The sequence below is a fragment of the Cenococcum geophilum genome (genome assembly GCF_001692895.1).
Source record: "Cenococcum geophilum 1.58 unplaced genomic scaffold K441scaffold_52, whole genome shotgun sequence".
Classification (NCBI taxonomy): domain Eukaryota; kingdom Fungi; phylum Ascomycota; class Dothideomycetes; order Gloniales; family Gloniaceae; genus Cenococcum; species Cenococcum geophilum.
The window spans coordinates 309,709-335,131 of NW_027137610.1; the positions used below are offsets into that span (position 1 = coordinate 309,709).

The following is a 25,423-nucleotide window of genomic DNA, read 5'->3' on the forward strand; positions in this document are numbered from 1 at the left end:
AAGCTTATTGTATTAGTAGCATAAATGTATGAGTATTGATTTTTAAATTTTCACATTTATATATTAAGTAGTGGTAGAGTTATTAATATATAAAGTTAGCTGATCTCGGTGTAATTTTAGGTGGCTCGCTTGGGCGGGTGGCTAAAGACGTTATCTGTCGCGAGTCACGGTAGTGTCATCTATCTTATCCGTCAACATACCAACTCAGCAGCCGTCAAGTATCTGCGAGAAAGTCTTGATCTGAACCTGTTTGATTATTGTATTTGTATGTTTAAGTAAGCCTCAAGCGGTGTGCCTCGAGGATCTCACGCGCTCCATGAGAAGTTAAAGAGGTAATTAGCCGGCCGCGGACCACTATAAATTGTAATATAAAGGTATGGGGACCCTCTTTTTAGTCAAATAGCCTTCTAAGAGTACGCATAGCATGATGTCCGTATAGTGTTCCATTCCGCCGTATCCGCACGATAGTTCCATAACCAACTAAATACACCTCAGACATGGCTACTTCAAAGAAGCAGAAGACTGTAGTGGTCGGTGCTGGGCCAGTGGGGTCATTAGCTGCTCTCTATGCTGCGAAGAGAGGTGACGATGTTGAATTATACGAGTTAAGAGGGGGTGGGTCTAAATTTCATTCCTGGTTTCTGTGCTTCAGTTTTCAATTATTTGTCACAAAACCCAATAACGCACTCATCTCCTTAAAGCCATAGAAACAGCCTTTGGGGATTTAGTGTGAGCAAAATAGGCTAACGCTTAGGAGATCTCCGTGATCCCTCTACTACGCCGCTTAACTTCACCAAGTCTATCAATCTTGCTTTATCAGAGAGAGGAATTAATTCAATGAAGAAGGCCGATTGCCCTGGACTTCTGGAGTCCGTGCTCAACGAAACTATCCCTATGCATGGTCGCATGATTCATGGCCAGAAACACGGCAATCTTTTTCAGGAGCCTCAGTTGTATGATGTGCATGGACGGGTGAGTCAGGCTTCATCGCCATCTGAAGCCCTGGTCGCTGATTGCTGTAGTTTGTTCGCGCTGTTGATAGAGCAGGCCTAAACAAAAGCCTTTTAGACGAGCTAGAAAAAATGCCAAATGTCAAGTTCTTTTTCAATCACAAGCTTACCGGAGCCGATTTCAGAAAAAACCTTGCATGGTTCGAACGGCAAGGGATTCTGCGTTCCGATATCGCTCAGAAACCAACGCAGCAGCCAGCCGACAAACGGGGGACAGAAATCGAAGTAAAGTTCGACTTCATGATTGGCGCCGACGGGGCACATTCCGCAGTGCGGTACCATCTGATGAAATACACAAGGATGTCATACCAACAGGAGTATATCGATGCCCTATGGTGCGAGTTTCACATTTCCCCAACGAAGGACAATGATTTTATGCTGCCTCCAAATTATCTCCACATCTGGTCCGGTGAAGAGTTCATGTTCATCGCAATCCCAAGTCTTGACAAAAGTTTCACCTCAACGCTTTTCCTACCCAACACTCGATTTGCGGAACTCGACGCAAACCAATCATCGCTTACCGACTTCTTCAAGTTAAATTTCCCAGGGGTCATTCCAAATATCATATCTGAAGCGGAGCTACACAAGCAATATTCCGGAAACCTTCACTTACCTCTGATATCTATCAAATGTACGCCCTACCATTACGGGTCCAGTGCTGTGATCCTCGGGGATGCAGCACATGCAATGGTTCCCTTCTATGGCCAAGGCATGAATGCTGGCCTAGAAGATGTCCGTGTTCTGTTCGATATCCTTGACGAATACTCTGTGGGTCCTCAGAACTCAGACACTATTCGGGAAAACCGAGCGAAAGCCTTAGAAGAATATACGAAGCAGCGTACCCCAGACGCGGTGTCAATCAATGACCTTGCTTTGAGAAACTATCAGGAGATGAGGAGTGATGTCCGGTCCCCTATGTACCGCCTGCGGAAGTGGACCGAGGAGAAGCTGGACGCATACTTACCTAGCCTAGGTTGGGCTACTCAGTATTCTCGCGTGAGCTTTGGGAACAACAGGTATTCTGAAGTGGAAAAAGCTGCAAGAAGACAAGGCAGGATACTCCTGGGCGTTATGGGGCTTTCTCTCGTCTCCGCCTTTGGTCTGGGGAGTTTGTGGCTATCAAGACTCAATTTGAAATTTCCTCCTAGGAAATTTCTAAGTCAATGGTTCCATCACCTTTTTAGCAAGTTGGCGGAGCTGAAGAGTAGATGGGCCCTGTAGGCAAATTAATTTCAAATCAGGCACCGCAGTCTTGGAATACGAACCTTACATCTGCTAGTACAATCAGCCAATAACATTAGAGTAACATGCCCGCCCAAATAAAGTCTCCCGCGCCTTTGATATGGTGACTTTATCACAGATGCTATGGGATCTAATAGGCTACAGTAATAGAGCATGACACAAACACCGAAGGAAGTCTTCTTTAAATAGAGGAGGAACCGCGAAAGATAATATTGTGGCTGCAGGCGGCTGCGTCTACGAAATCAAAGCCCTTAGCTTTACGCCGCACGTATCCAGAGCACCCGCGAACGGAAGTGTTTTCCATGGCCCCCTATACCAACTCCGGACATTTAAGATGTGGTAATGGGTCTTGGAATAATTAGAATCCAAGTCCTCCACGCAGATGACTTAGTACAAGCGTCTATGTTTGCTACGTTATTCAATGCATTCGGATTCTCCCGAAAAGTCGTGTCAAGACGACTGACTTGCCTCGATCAGATTCCAGCTGCTATTTTCTCATAGAGACTACTTCAATTGTCCGATTTTGAAAACAGAGTTCTTGCAACTTCATTTCGAACTCAATGCCATGTCTTCCATCTGATTTTTTGACCGGCTGATCTCTAGCTTATAAATTTCATTTCGTAGAGCCTCGGGAAATCCCATGAATTGAACCATTTATCTTCACCTTCAGCAGAACTTTGCGATGCAAACGCTATCCTGCAGTAAAAAGAGACGCAATACACTTTGTACTATGTAATTATTTCCTTACCTGCGGAAGTTCTCAAAATAGTAGTGATTTCTCAGCTTCACTCTTCAATATTAAATCAGTTCTAGACCTTTCACGAAACCTTCGAGAATCACTCTAGCGTATCGCAAGATGTTCAATGCGGGCCATAGGTTAATAGTTGCTCATGTGTAGTTTCCACGCTTCGATTATTTGCCTAGTTTTTATTGCAGTTAACCTCGAGCTTTAAAAGGTTGCTCGAGGAAGGGGAATAACTCCTTTAGCATTAGATTTTCTCACAATAGAAAATCTATTACTTTCTCGAAGTAATCATACTGCCCTTATAAATTATGCTTTGCTAGGTTTTTTTGATCAGGTCAGTATACAGTTAAACCCCCTTAATACGATATGGGGTATATCACGATATCCTCTACATTACGATCTACACCCCTTGATCAAACCTTTTTTGGTGTAATATTACGATAATCTGGCTTTTGACGATATCGTTAAGGTAGCTCTACCAAAATCGGTGTAACCAGATAAGATTTTGTATGGGGAGAGCCCTATTTAGCTCATACAGTAGCTTATACCCTTTTAGGGTGGTTGGCCTCCCTTTTCCTGCTTATTAACGCATCACGTGACTATTTAGTATAACAATACCATTGGTATTACGATATGCTCGGCTGCAAAAATGGTATCGTATTAAAGAGGTTTTACTGTAATGTCGATTACAGTGATTTAAATAACCCACTGGAAGCTGGGCGAAAGTGATTAATTATGCATTACTCACAACCTTGAAGTTGATGTTGAATAGCAAAGAGGTTCATCATTTTAGCTTTTCATGATTTCGATGTGGCCCCAATCTGAAGGAGAGTCCACAGGGCTTAAACTTGACATACAGCAGTATATTGCTCTAAAGTTCATGGTCAAGGCATTACCAGCGCACTTACACAAAACCGAAAAAATTGCACTCCCGAATCCTATTCTGAAAATGAATAGTGGTATCAATTAAAACCACTTTGACATACGCCTGACCACACGTTGCGCCGCATCCAATCATCTAATCCAACCCAGTCAGGCCCAGAACAACCGATAATACTCACAAGAGTACCAGCATACATTGACGCCAATCATTTCCTATTTGATTGTCCCAAAACGTATATTTACCAGCCTCGCCGCGTGCTTGCACCCATTGTCGCGCAATGTAAACAATTCCGGTTGTCACCAACAACAGCACAGGTCCCGCAGATACTTCTACCACATGATCGGCATTCGAATTGGTCTGTGGAACTTGAGTCCCCGTAGTCGATATCCATTTCGCCATCACCTTGGAGAGCGCCGTCGCAATCATCACAACGTGGGGGCTGCGTGTTTGAAACCGAGGATGAGTTCGCATGCGTGAAAATGGGTTGCGGACGAGAGCGCGGCAATGACCAGAAGGAATGTAATGTTGACTTTTGTGTTGGGGTGGAACTTCGCACCAGTGGTTGAGACTGCGATAGGATTGGAGCAGCGTGGGGAAACTGCCGTTGAGCAGAAAACAGTTTATCCATTGTTGTTTCTAGAAGTTGATTGTTAGCGAACGTTCTCGACTGAGATTTCCGTGACGCTTTACCATGTATAATGTTGTCGTTTGGTCTATTGTCTCTGAACCTTTTACGCGTTCTGCTATTCAAATCCAAAGACGAGAGTTTTCCAATGTCCATATTCCACGATAATACGGGAATAGATGAAATAGGTGTCTCTAAATCCATTGCCCCATTAAATAGACGTGGGGCTGGAGTTGGGCTTTGCGATCCACGCGAAGTAGACGTTGTGAAACTAGAAGTCGAAGCTGGGGATGAATTGGAGCAAGATCTCTTTCTTTTTAGAGCCATGATGAGAAATATTTAAAGTATCGATACGGTGATGCGACAGGGTACAGATATAGATGTGACAGTATTGCAGAAGGCAGTAATGTGTATTGTGAAGGGCAATGGTTAAGTGGTAAGCAGCAGAAGTAGTGGTAGAAGTAGCGATGATGAAATGAGGAGGCTGGAACGCGACGCGCGAAAACGCCGCACGTGCGCGAAGCACACTACCACGCATAACACTAGACGGCTCATGCTTGGGGCATTGAAGCATACTGAACGACACTTAAACAGATATACTAGACATTCAAATACGTAATGAATGCCTCATATTATACAGCAGTATTCTATGTCTTCCACTCTTTCCTTGAGAGAGTCGGCCTACTTCGTAGCGAGATATTTGCTGCATTTACTGACCATATAGACCTCTGGAGTACTTTAGTAGCTCCAAGAGTAGCTCCAAGTCTGCAATCTAAATATATATCTAGTATTTTGCGACGATTCAATCGTTGTGGGGCCTCCAGCGATTACTTCATTCCTCCTGCCCAGCTCTCGGAACCCCGCTCTCGTGCCCCTCGTTTGTTTGAAAGCTCCTAGAGGTCTTCAACATATACTGTTAGCAACAGTTATTGCAAAAAAAATGTCCAGCAGAGACGCCAGCCACGCCGGCTCGTGGTATTCTTCGCGGAAATCGGAGCTCTCTGCTCAACTAGATCAATGGCTTGACCAAGTTCCAGACACTACCAAGTGTATCGGCACGGAATCCTCCAAGCAAGCTCCTGCCCAGCTACCTTCCTCTGGAGCAAGGGCTATTATTGCACCGTAGGCGTCACTGTCCACTGCCGGTGAGCTGAATGGGAGAGCTCATGGCAAAGCAGGCATGCCGGATATTCTTACTCTGGGCCTGCGGCAGCATGGGCTTACAAGTCTTTGGACCTGTCTAAGGCGTAAGCCAACCTATGCCGCAGCTACTACAGCTGCTCGAGACATGAGTTCTAATCATTTGCAGTAAACGCGTCTTCCTGCTTGGACCTTCTCACCACCACTATCTCACCGGATGTGCACTCACACAGTGTGACACATACGAGACACCTCTCGGAAATCTCAAAGTCGACAAGCAGACTATCGCCGAGCTGCACCAGAAAGCTTCCTTTGACAAGATGTCCCTGTCCATAGATGAAGCCGAGCACAGTCTAGAAATGCACCTCCCATACATCTACAAAGCACTCAGCAGGTTCGTTACTACTCCTCCCACCGCCTCACCTCACCTCGCCCCCTCGACAGCTTCTCACGACTCTCAGGATATTCTCCGATCCCGCGTCTTTCCCTCCCCTCATCCCCATAATGATTGGTGCGACTAACGCAACCACCGAGCGCCGTTTCGGCCAAATCCTCGCACCCTACCTCGCCGATCCCACCTCCGTCTTCATCATAAGCTCTGACTTCTGCCACTGGGGCTCCCGCTTCAGATACACGTACTACCAGCCGAACTCCGGCTCCGCGTACTCCCTCCACTCGTCAGACCGAGCGCCCACCCAGCCTCCTATCTACGAGAGTATCGCACGTGTAGACGGCCTGTGCATGGATGCGATCGAAACAGGCTCGCATAAGAGTTTCTTGGATATTTTAGATGAAACTGGGAATACAGTGTGCGGGCGCCACCCTATCGGCGTAGTTATAGCCGCCATAGAGGCGCTGGAGAAGGAGGATAAAGTGGAGAAGGGGAAAGGAAGGTTCAAATTCATGAGGTACGAGCGGAGCAGTGACTGTGATAGCGCGAGGGATAGTAGTGTCAGCTATTGCAGTGCGTTTGCAATTTTTTGAGCAGATGGGAAGAATTTTCCTTCTTTTTCGGCATGAAACCAATACAGCTAGACGACTACACCTAGGAACCTGAAAATATTACAATATTTTACATAAGAGAGATATTCAATACCCTGGGTTGGAGCTGCTTTCGATGAGCTTACGTTTATTCCTGACCCCACTCATGTGGCGGTGCTATAAGTAATGATTAATTTTCAATTCCAAATTATTTCTAACCAAAGCAGAGTTAGTCTAGTGGTTATGATATTCGCCTTACATAAACATTTATGTGGCGCGAAGGGTCGCGAGTTCGATCCTCGCACTCTGTAGCGGTTCGTTTTTTGCCTGTTGGTCCCTTTCTTTTTTGGTTAGGGAAACGTAGGATGGGGTTATGAAGGTGTCCACACGCTGTGCGACGTCTCCGCGTCGGCTCTGCTGAATCCGAAGACCAGCAGGTGGCTTAATAATTTATATATAAAAGATTTTCTTAAGAAGATTCTTTATAAATTTTATATATATCATCTATATAAGACGTGGTTATTAAAGATAGGTTTACGTTGTAACTTCTTTTGTATAGGACGTCTTATTGAAAAATTTGTAGAAGATAAGAAAACTGCAGTATCAAAGTCGAGAAATACGGATTTAAGGTAAATCGGCCACCGAAACATATCGACTTGTCCGACTTTCCTATCTCGAAGGTGTTCTTATTACAGCAGCTAGGTAAGATCATATCAGAAACTTAAGAAATATATGATCAGCATAATTAATCAATTGCAGTTAGCTAAGATAATGTGGGTCGAGTCCAAGTTCGAATTCCGTACTGACGTACTGGGCCAATCTATTTTATGAAGCATGAGGCCACGCGTTTGACCACCCCGGAATCTCGTAGGAACCTAGCGGAACCCTACGAATTGAAGCAAACGACTCAGCCAGTAAATAAAGCCTAGCAAAAAGAACTGGAATGAGCCCGACCCCAAAGCTAACCCTGAATGTCCATTGAATGAGAGTTTCAAAAACCGGATTGTGCTTCTCCAGCCACTTCAGGGATGGGTATAAGGATAAGGATAAAGTGAATGAGCACCACGTCGCAGCGGTGATGGCGGCGCTAATCTTCCAGAGCAACTGTTCCGCATAGCTTGGGAAACTGTTGTTCCAAGCTGCAAGATGGACACCTCCAAAGGTCAACCCAATGAAGGAGATGATTAAGGCTTGAGCCCATAGGTTTCCTCGTGCGTCAGAGAGACGCTTGTAAGCGTCGTCAATAACCTCGAAGTAATATCCTTCTTGGCTTCTCCCGTGGAGGTTGAAGAGGCTCTGATACATGAGTTTCCCGAGCCCTGAGCGGGAGGTTAGATAAGCACGGCTGGTGGGTCGATCTTGGCTGGAGGTATTTGCCTCGTTAACAGTTGGGGATGAAGCCTTCTCGATGTCTAGAGAGGTGGGGTATGCGCGGCTGGCCATTGAATCTTGGCCAGAAGTAATAACTTCACCCACAGTTGGAGGTGAAGCCTTCTCGATATCCGGAGATTTGGGGTCAGCGTGGTGGGTGGACGGACTTTGGTCGGAGGTCGATTTAGTAGTTTTGCCCCCCGGTGGGTTTTCGAAAACCGTCAATGGATCAGTCGGGTCGAGGGTGGTTGTTCCTCTCACCAAACAAGAAACCAATCCCTTGTCTCTCTCATAATTGAGAGGGATGGTCGTCGAGGTTTCGATGTCAAGGGGTTTATACCACCATATAATATACATGGACACGGCGCAGAACGTGTGTAAGACGGTATGGAGCTCCAGCAGTGTTACTGGATAACGAGCAGCGGTGCGACCAATGACCTGAACAATAATCCAGAGAACTTGCGAGATGACGATACCTTTAGTGAGGGTGGTGGCGTTGCCTTTATCGCGCACTTCTTCGGCGGTGATTGTGGACAGCAGCTTAAGTCCCTTTCCATCCTCCGATTCCCATTGCGCCACTTCCCAGACTCCGTGAGGTGTCAAGGTTAGTTTTTTGTTTCGCCTCTTCGCGGTATCATGGACGAGTTCCTCGGACTTCGCGGTATCATAGACGGCTTCCGGAATGACAAACCCCCCCATGACAGCGTAATATGCCAGCGAGATATCCCATCCCTTTATTTCCGAGTTGCCCGGCAATTTTGAGTTGCAGGCATGTGGGCGTAAGTCGTGGTAGACTTTTACTAAGCACTTATGCTCGCATGCCTGGTTGCTCGGGTAGACTCTTTCGATGGTTTTATTGATCTTGTCACGGAGGATGTAAGCAGCCTTCCTCTCGTACGCCGCGATAGCCATCATCCCTTCTGGTGCGATGAGGATGATGCAACTCCAACCAATTTTTCGGACTGTTTTACGGGCCAGAAATGCCTCAAGCTTCTCATTAACCCAGGGTTCTTCTACTTCGGATCCAAAGATTGCTTTCAAAACACGGTCTAAGGTCTTGTTGATCTCGTTTTCAGGCTCGATGTTGACGTGTACTGTCGTCCAGATGCATAGGGAGAGTGTTATGACGCAGCTGAAGATGAGTCCGAGAGTGCCGCGATTATGGGGCCCTGGTACCCAGCCGGGCTCGAAAACTTCAGTAGTGACGGCCGGCTAGCAGTCATTTCCGCTCGGCGTGGTTGTGGCAGCTGCGTGCTCGGAGATCAAAAGTAGCGCTGGAAACCATAGCACCCTCAAGTTAGGCATGTACTTTCAGACTGTCTGTCAGCATGTGGTGTTTATTTGAGATCCATGGCCTGGCTTTCGATTTTGTCTAATCACCAATATTCCATCTTGACTTACATTCATGTTAGTGATACTTGGAGTCTTAATGCAGGCAAATGTATTATGGTGAAGATGAATGGGGGTTGCAGCGAGCAGTATGCGTATCGTTTGCTGCAGTGAGTGAGCTTAAGCGTAACTGCACTGCGAAGTGAGTTTAAATAATCGCGATAACGTCCGATGCGGTCGGCAGGGTCTTCCGGACACGTACCAGACGCGAGCATTTGCAAGACCAGTAATCTACTGATGAGGTATGAGGGAGGCCTGAAATTGGTACCTACCTCTGTTCTTAGAAAAGAAGCTTGCTGATTTGATTAAAAATTATGATTACACTGCATCCCTTTCATCAATCACTGATGGATGCCGATAAGATGACGAGCAAATAGGCACTGACTAAAGCCGAGGAGTTCAGGTGTTTACGATCATTGGCAGCCATTTGCCATAAGCATTCGCAACGTGTGACAGCTCACACTTATTTCTTCCCCTATTTGTTATTTAGGGATGAGAGCAGCGGCTGCCCAGTGAGCTGCGGATGAGAATCAAGGGCTTGTGACAACTTCACTGTGCAGCTCGACGGAAAAAGACGTCAAAAGCAACAAAAGCAGCAAATGTGGTAAATATGCCGAAAGTCTAAGCTTTGCTTTGCCTTACCACGTAACATGCACTCAGCTGCAGTTCTATTTTGTTGGTCCTCGATGAATAAGGCCCGACTCCCATTGTGAAATGTTGCATGTTGTACGTTGCATGAGCTCCTGAGCAGCGATACGTGGACAGCAACCTGCATATCACATTTTCGCTGTGTGCAGCAGGAGGTATGGAAGGCCTTCCTCTGTGTCTCGGGCGTTGGGGGCCTGGCCGTCTTTTGGTGTGCTCGTTTCCCATGGAGCTTCATGGCAGACTGCCTGGTCTCTTTCAATTATGCAGGGAAAAAGAGGCTTCATGCACTCCTAGTTGTTAGCTGTAAAACTACATTTTGCATAGCCGAGAAGGGCAGGATGGGCTGAAAAGGGATGTAGAATGCGGAATATTATTTTCATACTTTGTCGCGACGTCTACGAAATATCATGCTACTAAGCAATAGGTGGCAAGAGCCTAGCGATATCAATGATTTCTCACGGGCCCGGTTTTTGCTTCTAGATTCTGAAGGAGAATCCCTTCGAACAGGTCAAAATACTTTTGCGCGGCTGGTGGACCGATGGGTGGTAGACTTGACGGGTATAATGGGTTGATGGGTTGGCTTGATAGGGTCGAAAGGGCTGGTTAAGGTTGATGTGTTGATTGCGCACGGGCTCACTTGCAGAACCGGGGAGTTCGGTCATCTAGATTTGCGGAGATGCCTGAGATTCTGCTGAACGGAAATCTTGATTAGGTTTATGGCGTGCAGATCTTCCGCTTTGCCCCTCTAGTGCGTCTCCACTTTGACCCTGCCTCTTTCCGCTTTCAGCCCCACCTGCTTCTACCGCCTTTGCCTTGACGTTGGCGGAGAGCGAACAACGCGTGACCCACAACGGAAAGAGAAACATCCAACGTAGCCCACCAATTGCAGCAATCTGACCCCGCGAATATCTATCACATATCGGGGGGGCTGATTTGGCGCGGTTACGACCCGGGTTAATACGAGGTTAGGCCTACCCCTGCTGATAACGCGCCCGAACCCCGCACGAGGTCGCGCAGCGACCGCCCCCGAGTACTTTCGCACGCGATTTTGGGCGAAAAGGTACATAATTTGTGTTAGATCGGTACTTCTGGATGGTCGCGTAATATTACTCTAAATTTACAACACCTAAACGGGCTCTATTCCTATATTAAGGCGTCTTAGTTGCTATAATGTAGTCCTATATTAAGACGTCTTAGTTACTATAGTATAGTCCTATATTAAGGCGTCTTAGTTAATACAGTGCAGTCGTATATTAAGGCGTTTTAGTTACTATAGTGTAGTTTTGTATTAAGGCGTCTTAGTTACTGCAGTGCAGTTATATATTAAGGCGTCTTAGTTACTGCAGTACAGTCCTATATTAAGACGTCTCGGTTACTAGTATAGTCCTACATTAAGGCGTCTTGGTTATTATAGTAAAATAGGTATTATCTACTACTTAAGAGGGAGCCTCCTTTGCCTTAGATATTCTTATAAAGCCAATCTAAAGAATGCCGGCCTTGTAGCTGTTTTAGCTAGTTAATAGCCTATTTCTTATCTCTTGCCGTACCGTTTTCTACGCGCCGTCTTATATCCTTAATAATTCTATAGCGACGGCTATAGAATATAGCCTTACTATTAACCTGCTAGCGTGCCCCCTAGCAGCGATTAAGAGCTTTAATTAACGGCCTACCTGCTAGCCCTAAAGTCCACTTAGTCTAGAGCTGGAAAACTAAATTACCGCCTTAAAGCATTTTATATTTCCTTAGCGGCGCCTATAGGTTAAGGATAAATAGGAGAGATAGTTAAGTATTAGCTTATGCCTACGCTAATAGGGGCGATGCGGATATAGTAGACGGCTAAGCGGGCGGTGCGGATATTATAGACGGCTAAGTAAACAGTGCGGATATTGTAGACGGCGGCTAAGTAGGCAGTATAGATATTATAGACAGCTAAGCAGGCGGCGCGGATATAGTAGACGTTATAGTAGACGGCGCGGGCTTGCCTAAAGGTAGATATATAGACTCTATAGGCTTTATCTAGATACCTATCTTCCCTTACTAGATCTATATAGGTGCGAATAATGCTAATAACCTTTCTATTTCGCTAAGGCGTTCTAAGATTATCTACACGCGTAATTAAACCCCCTTTACCTTAGAGATCGCGGCCTTATATCTTAGCTTAGCTACGGCCTTATAGGCGGGCCAGTATTTCCGCATTATTAGCTTATTTAGCGTAACTACGTTAGCTAGCGAACTTTCTACCTATATGGCGAACCTCCGGTATTCCTTGTAGCTAAAAAGGGGGTCCTTCTATAGGGGGTAGAGCGGGAACTACTTGCGTAGGATTACTAAGTTCTATAATAGGATTACCCTAAGCGCGTAGAGGAGGCGTAGAAATCCTAAGCCCGTAAGGTTAAGCCGTACAACCTTATTATTAGCCCTATCTAGGTAGTAGGCCTCTATACGTTTTAGCTAGATATTAGTCTTAGGCCATATCTTTAAATAGAGGGCCTCCTCCAGCACCTCCCGTACGCGAGGGAGAAAGTAGCCCTTTTCTTTCTTTGGGAAGCCGGTAATTGACTATATAAATGCATGGGGTAGGTAGCTAAGGTAGGCTCCTATTATCGCATCTATATTCTAGCGTCCGGCCCGTCTAATTTAGGTCTCCTTAACGCCGCTAAGCTTGGTATATCGGACGCTCTGCTTACAGGCGCTATAGGTCTTCTCCTTTAAGTAAATTCCTACCCCCTAGAACATCTTTTTATTCTATTTAAACTGCGTATAATAGCTTAGCGGCTATTACGGTACTTTAATACTATTAGGGAAGACGTATAGGTTATAGTAGTCCTTCGGCTGCTAAAAGGATGGGAAGCTTTTAGCGCTATCTTTACCCTAGCGGTTAAAGAAGTAGAAGGCTACTATAGAGAGGGGGTAGAGAATAGGGTTAGCGTTCTGTATATAGCCTATATACTTAACCTTACCGTACTAATTCTACTTCCCTTATATTATTAACATAATTATATATAGCGCTAACTCGTCTAGTTTAGGCCCTTTATTCTTTAGTTTAATAAGAATAAGATTAGTAAGCTAAATATCTCGTCTACTTTTACTATAGGTAATAGTAGTATGGCCTAAGGAACGGGTTAGAAAACGGTAGCTATATAGACTAGATAGGGTATATATAAACCTAATAAATACTTAGCTATAGTTTAAAGGTAAGACTTAACTAAACCTAGTATCTTAGAGCCCGTCTCCTAGTACTAAGTAATCGCCTTTTTAAGCCCTTTAATATTATAGCCGCTAGTAATTATAAATAGGCCTTAATTAATAAAGTTAACGCATTAAATCTAGTCCTTATTACGGCGGACGCTATCTAGTACTACTAAGAGCTTTACCCCCTATAGCGGCTGTAAGGTCTTACCTTCTAACTACTATATATAAAGCTCGGTAATAGTAAAGATATAGCTATTTATAACTAAGTATTAGACTATCTCGTTAAATAGGGCGTCTAAGGCCTCCTTATCCTATATCTCCCCTTCCTCCTTTACAGCTTCCTCCCCTATGCTTGCGGCTGCCCCTATAGCTGCCCCTACGGCTGCCTTCCCCCCTAGCTGCCCTACCCGCTTAACTGTTTTCTACCTTTTCTTTACCCGCTCGCTATCTTTCTATATCTCTTTCCGTTTTAACTTCTATTTTTAATAGCTAGCAGCCTATAATTCTTGGTTAATGACTTACTGCTCTAAAAATAGGTAAAGCTTATCTTTTGTTACCTAGGCGCCGTCCGTATTGCCTTTTAGTATTCTTTAAGCGCTAGGCCTTATAAATATTATATAGCCGTGCTGTCTAGGCCTTAAATTCGCTCTAGAGGCTATAGGGGGAGGAGGCTAGGGGGGCTTCTATTGACTATAAAGTGGACTATAGGGTAAGGAGATTCTTAAAAGACTCTATATCCGTAAGAGGTAAGGGGGAGACGCGTAAGCGCGGCGTAGGTAAATAAAGCCACTAAACGCGTAAATATTAAAGGAGAAGAAGGAGAAGAGGGCTTTATATTATACAATTATAATTACAGTAGGCCTTTCTATATAAAATTAGAAGCCCCGCGTAAGCTAGCGCGGGCATAAGGATAGAAGAGGGTTGGAAAATGGATTGTTAAGGCAATAGTGAGGTCAAAGGCGCGCTAAGGCCCTCTATACTAACCTAGTACTAACCTAAGCCTTAAAAACGCGTCTAAAAAGTAGGGGCCACTACCAAAGGGGGGGGGTGATATTTAGACGATATGTCGCGGACCTTAGGAGACCTCCGATACCTGAATATCTCAACATCTGCATGAAATTCCCTCCTGCCAAAGCCAATCATTTGGTACTTATTTCACGGTACATGAGATAGAGACGGCCACAGTATATCAAGATGCAAGATTATCCAGATGCGTGCCAGCTTGCCAACTTGCCAACTTGCCGGTCCGTCGACCCGCCAACCTGTCGGCTTTTATCTCGTCAACCCGCCTGCACCGTAACCTGCGTCATCTCGATGTGATGCAGCTGCCAAAGCCTTGATACTGGAAAAGCTTTGATGCTGCAGCGCTTTGACGCTGTTAGCACAGTCAAAATTCCGTGTCACTCGCTCCCGTCACTCGCTCCCCATGACTCGCCCTATGCATCCGTGCCCGTTCCCACCCTCTCAACCCTTTCCAGCCATATCGTCGGTCTTCAGTGAGGCATCCTGGGCGAGATTGGCTGTAACTGTATTACCGCTTAGAGCCGCCTTTCCTCTGTCATATCTACGCTACGGTCCATCCGGGCCGAGTGTCTAAGCTGTCTATCTCTAGTTGGGCTGAACTACTTTGTTGTAGACGGAGAGAAAAATAGAAGAGTTAATACCGGCCTTCCACCCGTTTGTTAATCTATATCAACTACATGCTCGTGCTTCTGCCTCGCTCGTTTCCGTTTACATTGTCGCTGGTCTCCTCTCGCATTGCCTAATATCATAAGATGCTCCTTTCACTTTGGCTTGCTTTCTTTTCCGTCACCTTCGCCGTAGTTCAAGCTGTCAGCCTATTCGAAGGCCTCCACAACGCCAATGCCATCAAATTTGCCCAATGGATCCAATCTGATCCCGACCTTGCTGCCATCTTCACCAATGCCCCCGTTAAGACCATCTTCGCGCCCATCGACGGTGCCTTTGAGAACGGCAATAAGACCTACTTCCGCCGCTCGCTTTTACATAGGCAGATCAGCAGAATGGAACCCTGCAGCAATGCAGAGATACAGAAACTAACCTAGCCGCCATGGGTGTGCCCCATGGGGATAATGTGCCTACCAAACTACCAGCCGATGGTGGGAGGAACCAACCGGTTGTGGCGCACAATAACACCGCAAAGATGTTAGAAGGGACGGGGACGACGGGCATCCGGCTATTTTCGGGGTTGGGGAATAATGTGACAGTCTTGAAAGGTGATACGGTTTATGATGGGGGAAGGATCCAGACGATTGATGGGTACAGCAAACTAACCCCACCCCACCGCCCTTCTATTTTTGTTCCCGAAGAGTACAACAGCTAACCTCAAAATATGACAAAAGATTCTTCACCATTCTCCAGTCCCTCACTAGCACCCTTGCTGCAAAAAATCTCACCGGCTTTGCTGCTGGCATCCAGGCCACGAACCTCACTTCCATCGTCTCGAACCATTCCGCTGCGGGTGTCACTGTATTTGTTCCCTCAAACGCCGCCTACGCCGCCGCTGGTCTATCCCCTAACATCTCGTCCCTTACCGAAACGTTGTCGAACCACATTATCACGGGCTTTTTAGGATATCTCCCCTCACTCAATGATGGTGCTATTTTGACCACACATTCCGGCATGACAGTTATGTGCACATTCAGGGAGAGGATTATTTTATAGATGACGCAAAGGTTGTGGCTGGGGATCTCGTTATCTCGAACGGTGTCGCACATATAATTGACAAGGTAGTCCATTCCCCGCATTTCAACCCCCTTACCTTTCTTCTACGATCTCAATCTCGCTTTTACCCCGATATTATCAGGTCATCACCCCGGCGTCTCAAACTTTCACAGGCGCAGCAGAGCGGTCGTTGAGCCAGATATCCTCAACTGTTACTGTGGTTTGGAGTGTGGCTATTTCGTTACTTTTGAAAGAGTCGGGTTAATCCTTCAATGAAATGTTACGATTTGCTATTTGTTCCCCCGAACCCCTTAGTCCCCACTTATGGTCCCATTGAAATCGGGCCCTGAATTTGGTATAAAACAGTCAACAGCCGTGATCAAGAGTAGGCAGGTTTCTTGCTACCTAATCTCTAATAAAATGCATATGCACCTGCAAAGCTTACATTAAAATCACATAGATATCACATGAACGTACTGTGGCTGCCTGTATTAGCTTCCTGCATGTACCATGCTTGTGTAGAGCCGCCGGTGAATATTCTCGGGAGCAGCACTGCCGATTCAGGGTGCCTTGCCATGGCACGTGCCAGAATGACAACAAATAACTCATTTCCTCTCTCCTCATTTGTCTATGTAATATGGTTGCAAGGCAATAGGTTAGGAAACTTGGGCGCCGATGCGTTTGCACTGAGGTGTGGTTTGTTTTCTCCCCTTGGCTTCGTAACCTTTGACTCTTGGCCATCACCCCCTTAATCTTTGTAATGTTCATTTATAAAAATCATGATTAGTGTTCTTTTACCACCCTACTCAATCATGATATCTTGAAACCGTACTCTGTTTTTTTTTTTTTGTATCCGTCCGTGTGCATCCCCAGTTTGCGAGGCTGCTTAACCCAAAGACCAACACCTAGCTATGGATACTCAACAACTGAACAATACCTACATCTTACTCCAACGTTTTCACTAAAGATGCCATTGCTGTTACCAGCTATAGCTGCCTCATCCTTGTCTCCCTCTACACGCTTATGATCGGCTCCACTATCTCGCAAGTCTGGTCCTTAGTCGTGTCCCTCAGTATTTTCTTCTTCATTCGTAAGACGCACAGCCAAAACCGTGCTGCGGCCACTGCTGGCATCTTCAATGCCCAGTTATCCCCCACCTCTGTGATGACGATAGCTATGAGCTACATAAGCCGATGAAATAGGAAATCTGGTATCCACTTTTGCGGACTGGCCTTGCGATTCTGGCCGCGGGTGTGGCATCTTCTACCTCGATCCTCCTCCCGAGACTCTTACGAATTGGAAATGCTGCCCCTGTCAACCCCTCTGCGGTATATGTCCCCAACCCGGCCCCTAACGGCACCACCTTGAACACAGCCATGATCGGGAGGGTCTTCGCACTGGGGGTGCCAGGAGCGCTGCGCACAGCAGGCCAAGTTGGAATAGAACCGAACGTCATGGTAACAGGAGACGGACACCTCTTTCGGATTTATGCGCGTCAACTACCACTATAACATCACCGCTGCTGAGTTTGGGCTACAGAATATACCCGGGTTAATTTTCTACGTAAATGGGTCTTGCTATACCGAGTACGGATGGTTCAGAGGTACTATCAATGACAATGTGTCAACGACGGATGTTTACCACCTATGAAATGATCCAAATTACTTAGAGCAGCCCTCCACTAGAGATGGCGGACCTCCTTTCCCCCTTTTCAAGTCTAACCGTACGTCTAGACCAATCCTAGGTAATAACAGCTACGCGATTGTCATCTCGTCCCTAGATCGCTTCAGCTATACCTCGGGCACAGATCCCTGGTATCTGACCATCCCATACAACACATCCGACAGCCCATATCCATTCATAGTTGACACCGGCCGCCCTGCGCTTTCCTGCTGGGAAACAAACATCTTTCACTACCAAGGCAAGATCTCTGACGTCTGGAATCTCAACGAACTCCACCCTGCCTTTGGCTCCTCCCCTAGCACTCCCAGCTTCCTCGCCGACGTCCTCCAACTATCTCTCAATGAACCCATGATAACCCTCATCGGCACCTGCCTCGGACGCTCCGCCCTTGCCTCCTCATCCTCCTCCGCTCTAGGTGTTGCCTTCGACGCAAACACCTCCTCCATCTACCGCGACCTCGAGTATCTAGCCGTAGCGTCCTACGTTAGAACCCGGGATATATTTGCCGAGACGACGCGGTTCGGCGAGCAGGGCCGCGAAGGAATCCCGGACCTCGCGCGCGACAATGACGATAAACCGCGCGCTGAGACTGGGGACTTTGTCATTACGAGCCCAAATATCGCGACGCTGTCGATACGCGCCTTGATAATCGTCCCCGCGGTTACGGGAGGATTGGTTTTAGTGGCCTTTCTGTTCAAAAGGGTGTTGAGGTCTTCGGACCTGAGCAGAGCGTTGGGCGCAACAATGCTGTACAGTTATCTGCACGAATTAGCGGGAAGAGAAGGACGGGAGAGCGAAAACTGGAATCGGGAGGGAGACGTGGCATTTAGCTCCCAGAAGGTGCCGGCGAGGATCATGCCAGTGTTGCACGAGAAGGTGGTCCAGTGGAATTTCCAGTCCAAATAAGAGGATCCGTTGGTAAGGTAAATGGGCCTAGTTCTCAACTAAGCTAGACAAGTGATGTTAATCGGAGTCTCTCGATCTAGTGTCTTAAAGTAATCCAATACAGACGATGGCCAAATCAAGAAAGCTTTAAATCGGCCAATTACGGCAACAAGAGACAGGACAGTGATAATTGACGGATAGATCATTGGATGGGACCGCTAGGGATGAAACGGGAAGGAACGGAATCGAGTGGCGTGGGAGGCAAATATATCTTCCAAAGAAATACCAATTAGATAGCAGTCTGGCTCTAAGAAGCCTTTTTATCTTTTATCTTAAAAGAAACAGAATCCCCGTACTTCATTGTCGTCGTTAATACAATTTCCCATACCTATTACCTTCGAGCATGGTTATAGTGATCAGTGCCGATATCCGTATTATTAAGACTAGGCAGCTATCCCTTACATAGATAGATTCGTCCGTAGAATAGTGGCCTGAGCTTAACCAATTAAACAGCCGCGTTCGTTGGCGGCAAGGCGTTTTGCCATGCATCTAAGGTTCGCGTAAAGCTCCAAATATACTCCACAAGCTTATTCAGCAACTTAATAGTCCAAAATAGCTTGAATATTTAATGGGGATCGCCAGAATCGACGTGGTGTGGAAGCTTTGGATGTTATCCCTTAACCCGCCGAGTTGCGTCCATCTGTTATCGATAAGGATTTAGCCAATCAGATCAATAGGATCAAGGCTCCATGACCACACGATTCTGGTGTTCCGCACGGACCATCTACTAGATGGACGCCGGCGGGTTAAGGGATAGGTGTTTCATTACTGTCGATCGGAAGACCAAAAGATAAAAAGAATGATAACTCTATCTCATTGCAAGAGGCTCTAGAGCCTCATTATATACACTAAGTAGATGGCAAAGACTAACTGTCGATTTAGGTTGGATTTAGCCTATTACCCTATCCTTGTTCCTATTCCGGTTGTACTACTACCCCCGTTTCAGTTATATACCCCCCCTACCCTTATTACCTGCACCTACCTTATGTATAAATAGTTTCTTTTCTTCATAGTTTGAATAGACAGATTCCTCATTTCTCTTCTTACAATCGGTGCACGGACTACCGATCGACACTAACGTCGACACTGACGTCAATTTGAAACTGTTACCTCATAGCCACTTAATCGACATTGGGTAATAGGTAATAGAAAGGTAATAGAAATAGTATAAAGTCATAAGGTGATAGGCAACTAGAACAGGAACAGGGTAATCACCAAAATCCGACCTAGATCGACAATTGCGGATCGGCAGAGGTCTGAAGTAAGGCGGTGGTTTAGGCGCAGGCGGTAGCTTTTTATCGACCGCCAAAAGGAGGTCAGGAAAGGAGGACTCGTGTATTAATTAATCTATAAAGAAAAGAGACTATATATGCATAAGGTAGATGCAGGTACAGGGGGGGGTACGTAATAGGGAGTCGGTGACTAAGTCGGTGACCGAGTCAAGGGGTAGGTAACTAAGTCGGCGGCATGACACCTAACTCAGGTCGACACTTTTTCTTTATCCGACGCAACAGTTTAGGGTATTAAGGAGGCGGAACGAAGTCCTCATCGTTTGTTTGCAACGATTTTTGTTAAACGGACGATCAGGAATAAGAACTCTGTTTATTAAAGAAGGCTCTAGAAGCTCTCTATATACATCAGGTAAGTGGTGACTACGTCGTTATTCAGTCAGTAATTGGTGGTAGGAATAGGTAATAAGACATTCGATAAGACATTTAGTCGTAAGTTAAGGGACAACTAAGACAAAGTACGTAAATACGATCTGGGTCGACAGACAGTAGTACGATGATGGTAAGGAAGTCCGATTCAGGTCGACAATTTCTGACCATATTGGTTGTCTATTTGATTGATAAAGCTATCTAGTTGCTGCTGGTGTTGAGGAAGTTGATGTTCAGGCTTGCGGTCGATAGCCCCCGGATACCTGTATCGGATAATCAACCTATCAGCTGATAGTATTACAAGAGTATCCGATAATTCTCCGATACTTTCAGCCACATTTCTTAGCGTACGACTATTATATTAAATTCTCTTTTTTTACCCTCCAGCTACCGTACGATAAAGAAACTATAAAGGAATACCTAACATGTGAGGCACGTGCGCTACACGTGCCTAGGGAAAACCCTTCCTTACCTCGGACACTTTAGTTTATTCTAATACTTTAGGAGCTGCTTCTTAATAGTACCAAAAAATAGTTCTTAAAGCAAGAGGTAGAGAACATTTTATTCTATAAAGGGTGCAAACTGCGCCCATTTGCCCTCAGACCCTCGGTAAGGAATTACCCCGCACGTGCCTTGGTGTTCACGTGGTGCTGCGCCTCCTTTTATAACCGAATTCATAAAATTCACAAGGTGCAGAGGTAGATTCCTTAACGAGGGTCTGGGCACCTGAGATAACATTTTGACACTTTAATTTTCGTGAGGGAGATGCAAACAAATTAAATTCACGTGATGTTCGAACCTGAACAGGCAGGATCTAAGCCTGTTTAGACGGGGGTGTACGCGTATCATTTGGGGGGTGTATGATTATTGTTGACCAAAAACAAAAACCCCTTTTCCAATGAGACCTCTGACCAGTATTTACCTAACCCCAAACACCTTGTCATGCCGCTAACTGTATGAGAAGTGGACGCCGCTACATACTAATACATCGCCACCAAATTTTAACGCCAGGTCCCCTTCCTCTGACTTTGAATTGACAAAAACAAATGCTTCGCGGGTAAAAGATATCAACGCAGAAATATGCACAAATTAACGCTTTGACAATCACACAGGATGTAGATGTGTATATGGGTGATGGTAATACAATAGGAGACGGTTTGGTGCTGTGAGGTGTAGAAACACCTAGCGACCGCCACCATGGTTGGTATTATCGAGGCCGTGGCGGTTGGTGTGATTTCACGCTCCAGCCCTGTAAACTGCGACGCATCCCAAGCGTCCTCCTCTGCGGCGCGGATCGATTATGACTTTGCGTGAAGCTGGTGGCATGGAATGTTGAAGCAGGTCGAAAGTCGTTTAGAGGAAGGTTGGGTTCACGGCTATTCGGGGATGAGAGGGTGATTTTCGTGGGACTGGCTGCTTCGTATTTGGTAGTCACATCTGATCGAGATTGATGTTAGCAGGGACTAATTGTAGAGAAAAGAATAGGTGGTATATTGGAGCTTACCATTTTGCGCTGCAGCTCGGTCACCATCGTCCGACTTGACGGGTGAGCTTGAGAGAAGCACGTATCGTTTTGTGTCTATTCCCTCCTCATCCTCCACTTTCCGAGGCCGACCAAGCAATGGTTCACTGCGTGGTTTATGGGTAGAGGTCGAAGGAGGAACATATGGCGTGTGGGAGGCTGAGCGAACATTGTTAAGAACTGCCGGCCAAGATCTTTGGAGAGATGACTTCGATAATACGGATTGTTTCGAAGGGGCCGTTGATTGAGCTGGTCTTCCATTCCCCTGTACCGTCGTCACACTGGGTCTGGCGAAGAAATTGGTTATACTGCCTTGTCCAGCCAGCCGTTTCTTTGCCGTCTTAGTTGATAAGCCAGCAGTATTTGTCCCACTCTCATCACGGCGCGCTTTCTTTAGTACTGCTTCTCTAGCAGCGGCTGCTCCACGAGCAGCCTCGGTCTCTCGAAGAATCTTCATGTGTGCGCCAGCACTAACAAATCCGCTGTGTATAGTGGTAGAAGAGATGGAGTATGCAGACGGATTGTGCGTAGTCACAGATGCAGTAATCGTGGTGACTGCAGTCGTAGCTTCGACTCTGCGACGTTTTGATGGAACCTCTAATGGGAAGGTGCTATTGCTAGGCTCCGAACGATCCCAGTAACTATTTTCGGGGTCCAGCTCTTCCCCATCCAGAGGCCAAAGGTCGTCCTCAACACGATCTACTAGGCCTCTGGCGTTCTGGATGGTAGATTCTGGCGGGCATGGTCGTCGAAGAATGCGGGATAGATCTAAAGTAACACTGAATCGGAAGGAAGGCCCCTTGGGGTCAAAGACATTGGCCATACTTCTGGAAGATATGAATGGTGAGAGAATCGTTTGTTCTCTTTGAGAGTTCTTCACCGGGCAACTGAGGTATAATAATGACTGGGCCCTGGTCATGCCAACGTAAAGAAGCCTCCTCTCTTCATCAGTATCTTCAGCCCTTGAGTGTGGTATGGATCCTTCGTATGCCGCTGGGATAAACACAGCCGGCCATTCGAGTCCTTTGGCAGCATGTATAGTAGATATGGTTACTTGGGAGACCTGTTCGCCTTCTGCTTTCTCAACTTCGGTGGATAGTGCGACGTTCGCGAGGAACTTTGACAAGGTGTCTTCAGAGGAAAATTCTCGTTGGTCAATATCTTCGACAACGGGTAGTGCTTCTTCTGTGGCCACCGTAATATCAGTTGCTTGGGCCACAAGTTCTTCGACATTGGCCCATCTTGCCTCAAAATCCTCCGGATGGGTCTTCCGGAGAAATTCTTCAAATGAGAGTTTTCTCAACAAGTGGGCGATGAGGTCGATGAGGTTGCAGCTCTCTTCATCAACACTTTGAAGTTTCTTCCGAGACGTTAGGATTAAGTTGACAAACGTTTCAAGCCCTTTCTCGGCTTGGCTTGAGAGCTTTGTTTGCGGCCTTGCCTTTCCCTGTACCACATTCAGGACTAGGTTCCAGAGAGGCGTCTTCTTGGCTTCTGCTTCTTCCAGGAGGTGCTTGATAGTAACTTCCCCGACCTTTCGTGAAGGGACGTTAATGACTCGCACCAGGGCGTCGTTATGATCTGGCTGGTTGATAACCCGAAGGTAATCAAGGACAATCTTGACTTCGACTCGATCGAAGAATCTGTGACCACCAACCATTCGGTAGGGTATTCCTGCTTTTCCAAGTGCTGATTCAATGTGGCGAGAAAGAGAGGCGGAGCGGAGAAGGATGGCGAAATCATTGTAGGCGAGAAGCTCTCCGGTTAGAACTTTGGCCCGTCGAATTTCTGATACGATCCAGCCAGCTTCGACAGCGGCAGATGGCAGCTTGCGAAGAACAGGTCGTTCACCGACGCAATGAGTCGCAAGGAGAGTTTTATTGTGTCTGCTCTCATCTTGCTGGATAACTGCCAAAGCGGAATGAAGAATAGATCCAGACGACCTGTAGTTCTTCTCGAGGTTGACAACTATGGTCTCCGGATATTGATGTCTCATGCGTTGCAGGTTTTTTATTTCCGCTGACCTGAAGCCGTAGATGCTTTGGTCTGGGTCGCCAACAATGGTGATAGTTCTATTCCGCTGAGCAAAGAGACTCATTAGTTCGTATTGAACACGGTTGGTATCCTGGAACTCATCGATGAGAACTGCTTGAATACTGGATACGCATGCGGGATGTTTTCGAAGAAGGTCACCGCATCGCAGGAGAAGGTCGTCGTAGTCGAGAAGACTCGATGCTTTGAGGGTGTCTTCATACTCCGCGTATATATTGGCAAATTCCTGTTGATCGGCCTTCTTCGTAGTTGCGATGTATCCTTCACAACTGATGCTGCGGGCTTTGAGACCAGATATCCTTGATCGGGCAGCAGATGGCTCAACATTAAAACCTCGTCGCTTGATGATGCGCTTGATTATTGCTAAGCTGTCGGAGCTGTCTGCAATGCCGAAGTTCTTTTCGATGCCGATATGATTGCCGTAAAGGACTAGGAAGCGACGAGCGACGGAGTGAAAAGTACCCAAGATCAATCTAGACTCAACCCCCTCTCCAACAAAGCCACGTATCCTTTCCTTCATCTCTCGTGCTGCTTTGATTGTAAATGTGCAGACGATAATATTCCATGGGAGGAGGCCATGGTTGATCAGGTACGCGACTCGGGCAGTCAGCGTTTTGGTCTTTCCTGATCCAGGAGGAGCGAGAACTTGGACTACTGAAGCTGGACTTGTAACAGCACTTTTTTGCGCAGCATTGAGTCCATCGAGAAGAGCATCCATAGGCGTAATATTATAACGCGTAAAGTTATTCGGGCAGAAGGAGTTGGAGTTTGAGATGCGTACTGAGAGCGCCATCACGTGGGAGCTAAGCGAATTTTCTTGTTGAAGTAATCTCATGAATCAGACGCTCCGTAGTAGAATTTTAACCGAACTCAGTTAGATCAGCACATATTTGGTTACGGGGCAGGATACGCTCATATCTGCTCCCTATATTTTAAAATTCTAACACGGAGCGTCTGAGAGCTTACGGGCGTCGCTTTGGTGAGAAGTGAATGTTTTAGGAATTAATTTTTATCGCTTTTTATGGACTATAGCCCAACCACAATAGTTATAGTAGATTTGTTTAATGTATTAAATTCTCTAAGTAGTAATTTCCCTCCCTAAATATATTAGTGCCCTATATCTATTATATTAAGGCACGAGATACAGCGATATAGACAGAGTTAAATTTTAAAAAGAATCTGGGGGAAACTATAGGGAGCAGAACGCACGTGCCTCCCCCCCTTTTCTGTGAGGGTCTGAATTATGAGATAGCGTTGAAGTGATTCTGACTTCCACTACTTGCTATTGATCAACCATGAGTGCGAAGCCATCAGCCTGCTGAAATTATAGATGGTAAACTGTTTTAGGAGAAGATGCGACTGAGTTCATGAGCGGGAGCGAAATCTCAAGGTATCAGAACGAGCGGTGTTGAACGATGACTGAGGACGCCGCATAGAATCCACGATAGATGAAGGAAATAAGGATGCCGAAGCAAGAGCAGCGATAAGAATGGTCGGCGCAATTGGTGAGAAAATTATTGTTAGCGAGCGAGACTAATTTTCGGATTGAAGTAGTTCGGCGTGGAATTGGCGGAAATATTTTAGACGACGGCCGGAAGAGTTGCTGGAGCTTGACAGAGGAAGGAAGGTAGCGCGTCCACAAGAAGGCGATG

At 46.3% G+C, this 25,423-nt stretch overlaps 7 protein-coding genes and 1 non-coding gene across 8 annotated transcripts; 5 read left to right on the forward strand and 3 right to left on the reverse strand.

Moving 5' to 3' along the window:
- The first annotated feature begins 197 nt into the window (after positions 1 to 197).
- Positions 198 to 2,327, forward strand: K441DRAFT_667009 (FAD/NAD(P)-binding domain-containing protein). Its single transcript, XM_067649749.1, has 5 exons — positions 198 to 374; positions 424 to 429; positions 496 to 615; positions 758 to 972; positions 1,023 to 2,327. The coding sequence occupies exons 3-5, from the start codon at positions 498 to 500 to the stop codon at positions 2,229 to 2,231; spliced, it is 1,542 nt and encodes a 513-aa protein (XP_067499389.1). The 5' UTR covers positions 198 to 374; positions 424 to 429; positions 496 to 497; the 3' UTR covers positions 2,232 to 2,327.
- Positions 2,328 to 3,779: 1,452 nt separating this feature from the next.
- K441DRAFT_618783 (uncharacterized protein) lies at positions 3,780 to 4,947 on the reverse strand. The gene is made up of 2 exons (XM_067645843.1): positions 4,571 to 4,947; positions 3,780 to 4,516 (listed from the first exon to the last, which is right to left on the reverse strand). The coding sequence occupies exons 1-2, from the start codon at positions 4,830 to 4,832 to the stop codon at positions 4,119 to 4,121; spliced, it is 660 nt and encodes a 219-aa protein (XP_067499390.1). The 5' UTR covers positions 4,833 to 4,947; the 3' UTR covers positions 3,780 to 4,118.
- A 473-nt stretch (positions 4,948 to 5,420) lies between these two features.
- K441DRAFT_667012 (UPF0103-domain-containing protein) lies at positions 5,421 to 6,747 on the forward strand. The gene is made up of 4 exons (XM_067649750.1): positions 5,421 to 5,627; positions 5,684 to 5,752; positions 5,815 to 6,039; positions 6,107 to 6,747. Exons 1-4 carry the CDS (start codon positions 5,446 to 5,448, stop codon positions 6,627 to 6,629), a joined length of 999 nt encoding a protein of 332 aa, XP_067499391.1. The 5' UTR covers positions 5,421 to 5,445; the 3' UTR covers positions 6,630 to 6,747.
- Positions 6,748 to 6,849: 102 nt separating this feature from the next.
- Positions 6,850 to 6,937, forward strand: K441DRAFT_t28. Its single transcript has one exon. It is a non-coding gene; the product is annotated as a tRNA-Val (tRNA).
- A 466-nt stretch (positions 6,938 to 7,403) lies between these two features.
- On the reverse strand, positions 7,404 to 9,404 carry K441DRAFT_699516 (uncharacterized protein; the record flags this gene model as incomplete). Its single annotated transcript, XM_067653165.1, has 3 exons — positions 7,404 to 9,182; positions 9,307 to 9,369; positions 9,399 to 9,404. The coding sequence occupies 3 exons, from the start codon at positions 9,402 to 9,404 to the stop codon at positions 7,452 to 7,454; spliced, it is 1,800 nt and encodes a 599-aa protein (XP_067499392.1). The 3' UTR covers positions 7,404 to 7,451.
- Positions 9,405 to 14,912: 5,508 nt separating this feature from the next.
- Positions 14,913 to 16,285, forward strand: K441DRAFT_734353 (uncharacterized protein). Its single transcript, XM_067654275.1, has 2 exons — positions 14,913 to 15,506; positions 15,590 to 16,285. The coding sequence occupies exons 1-2, from the start codon at positions 15,298 to 15,300 to the stop codon at positions 15,909 to 15,911; spliced, it is 531 nt and encodes a 176-aa protein (XP_067499393.1). The 5' UTR covers positions 14,913 to 15,297; the 3' UTR covers positions 15,912 to 16,285.
- A 1,171-nt stretch (positions 16,286 to 17,456) lies between these two features.
- On the forward strand, positions 17,457 to 18,832 carry K441DRAFT_667014 (uncharacterized protein). Its single transcript, XM_067649751.1, has one exon. It carries the CDS (start codon positions 17,943 to 17,945, stop codon positions 18,498 to 18,500), a length of 558 nt encoding a protein of 185 aa, XP_067499394.1. The 5' UTR covers positions 17,457 to 17,942; the 3' UTR covers positions 18,501 to 18,832.
- A 2,148-nt stretch (positions 18,833 to 20,980) lies between these two features.
- K441DRAFT_618790 (UvrD-helicase-domain-containing protein) lies at positions 20,981 to 24,489 on the reverse strand (the record flags this gene model as incomplete). Its single annotated transcript, XM_067645844.1, has 2 exons — positions 20,981 to 21,634; positions 21,702 to 24,489. The coding sequence occupies 2 exons, from the start codon at positions 24,487 to 24,489 to the stop codon at positions 21,405 to 21,407; spliced, it is 3,018 nt and encodes a 1,005-aa protein (XP_067499395.1). The 3' UTR covers positions 20,981 to 21,404.
- Between the last annotated feature and the right edge of the window lie 934 nt (positions 24,490 to 25,423).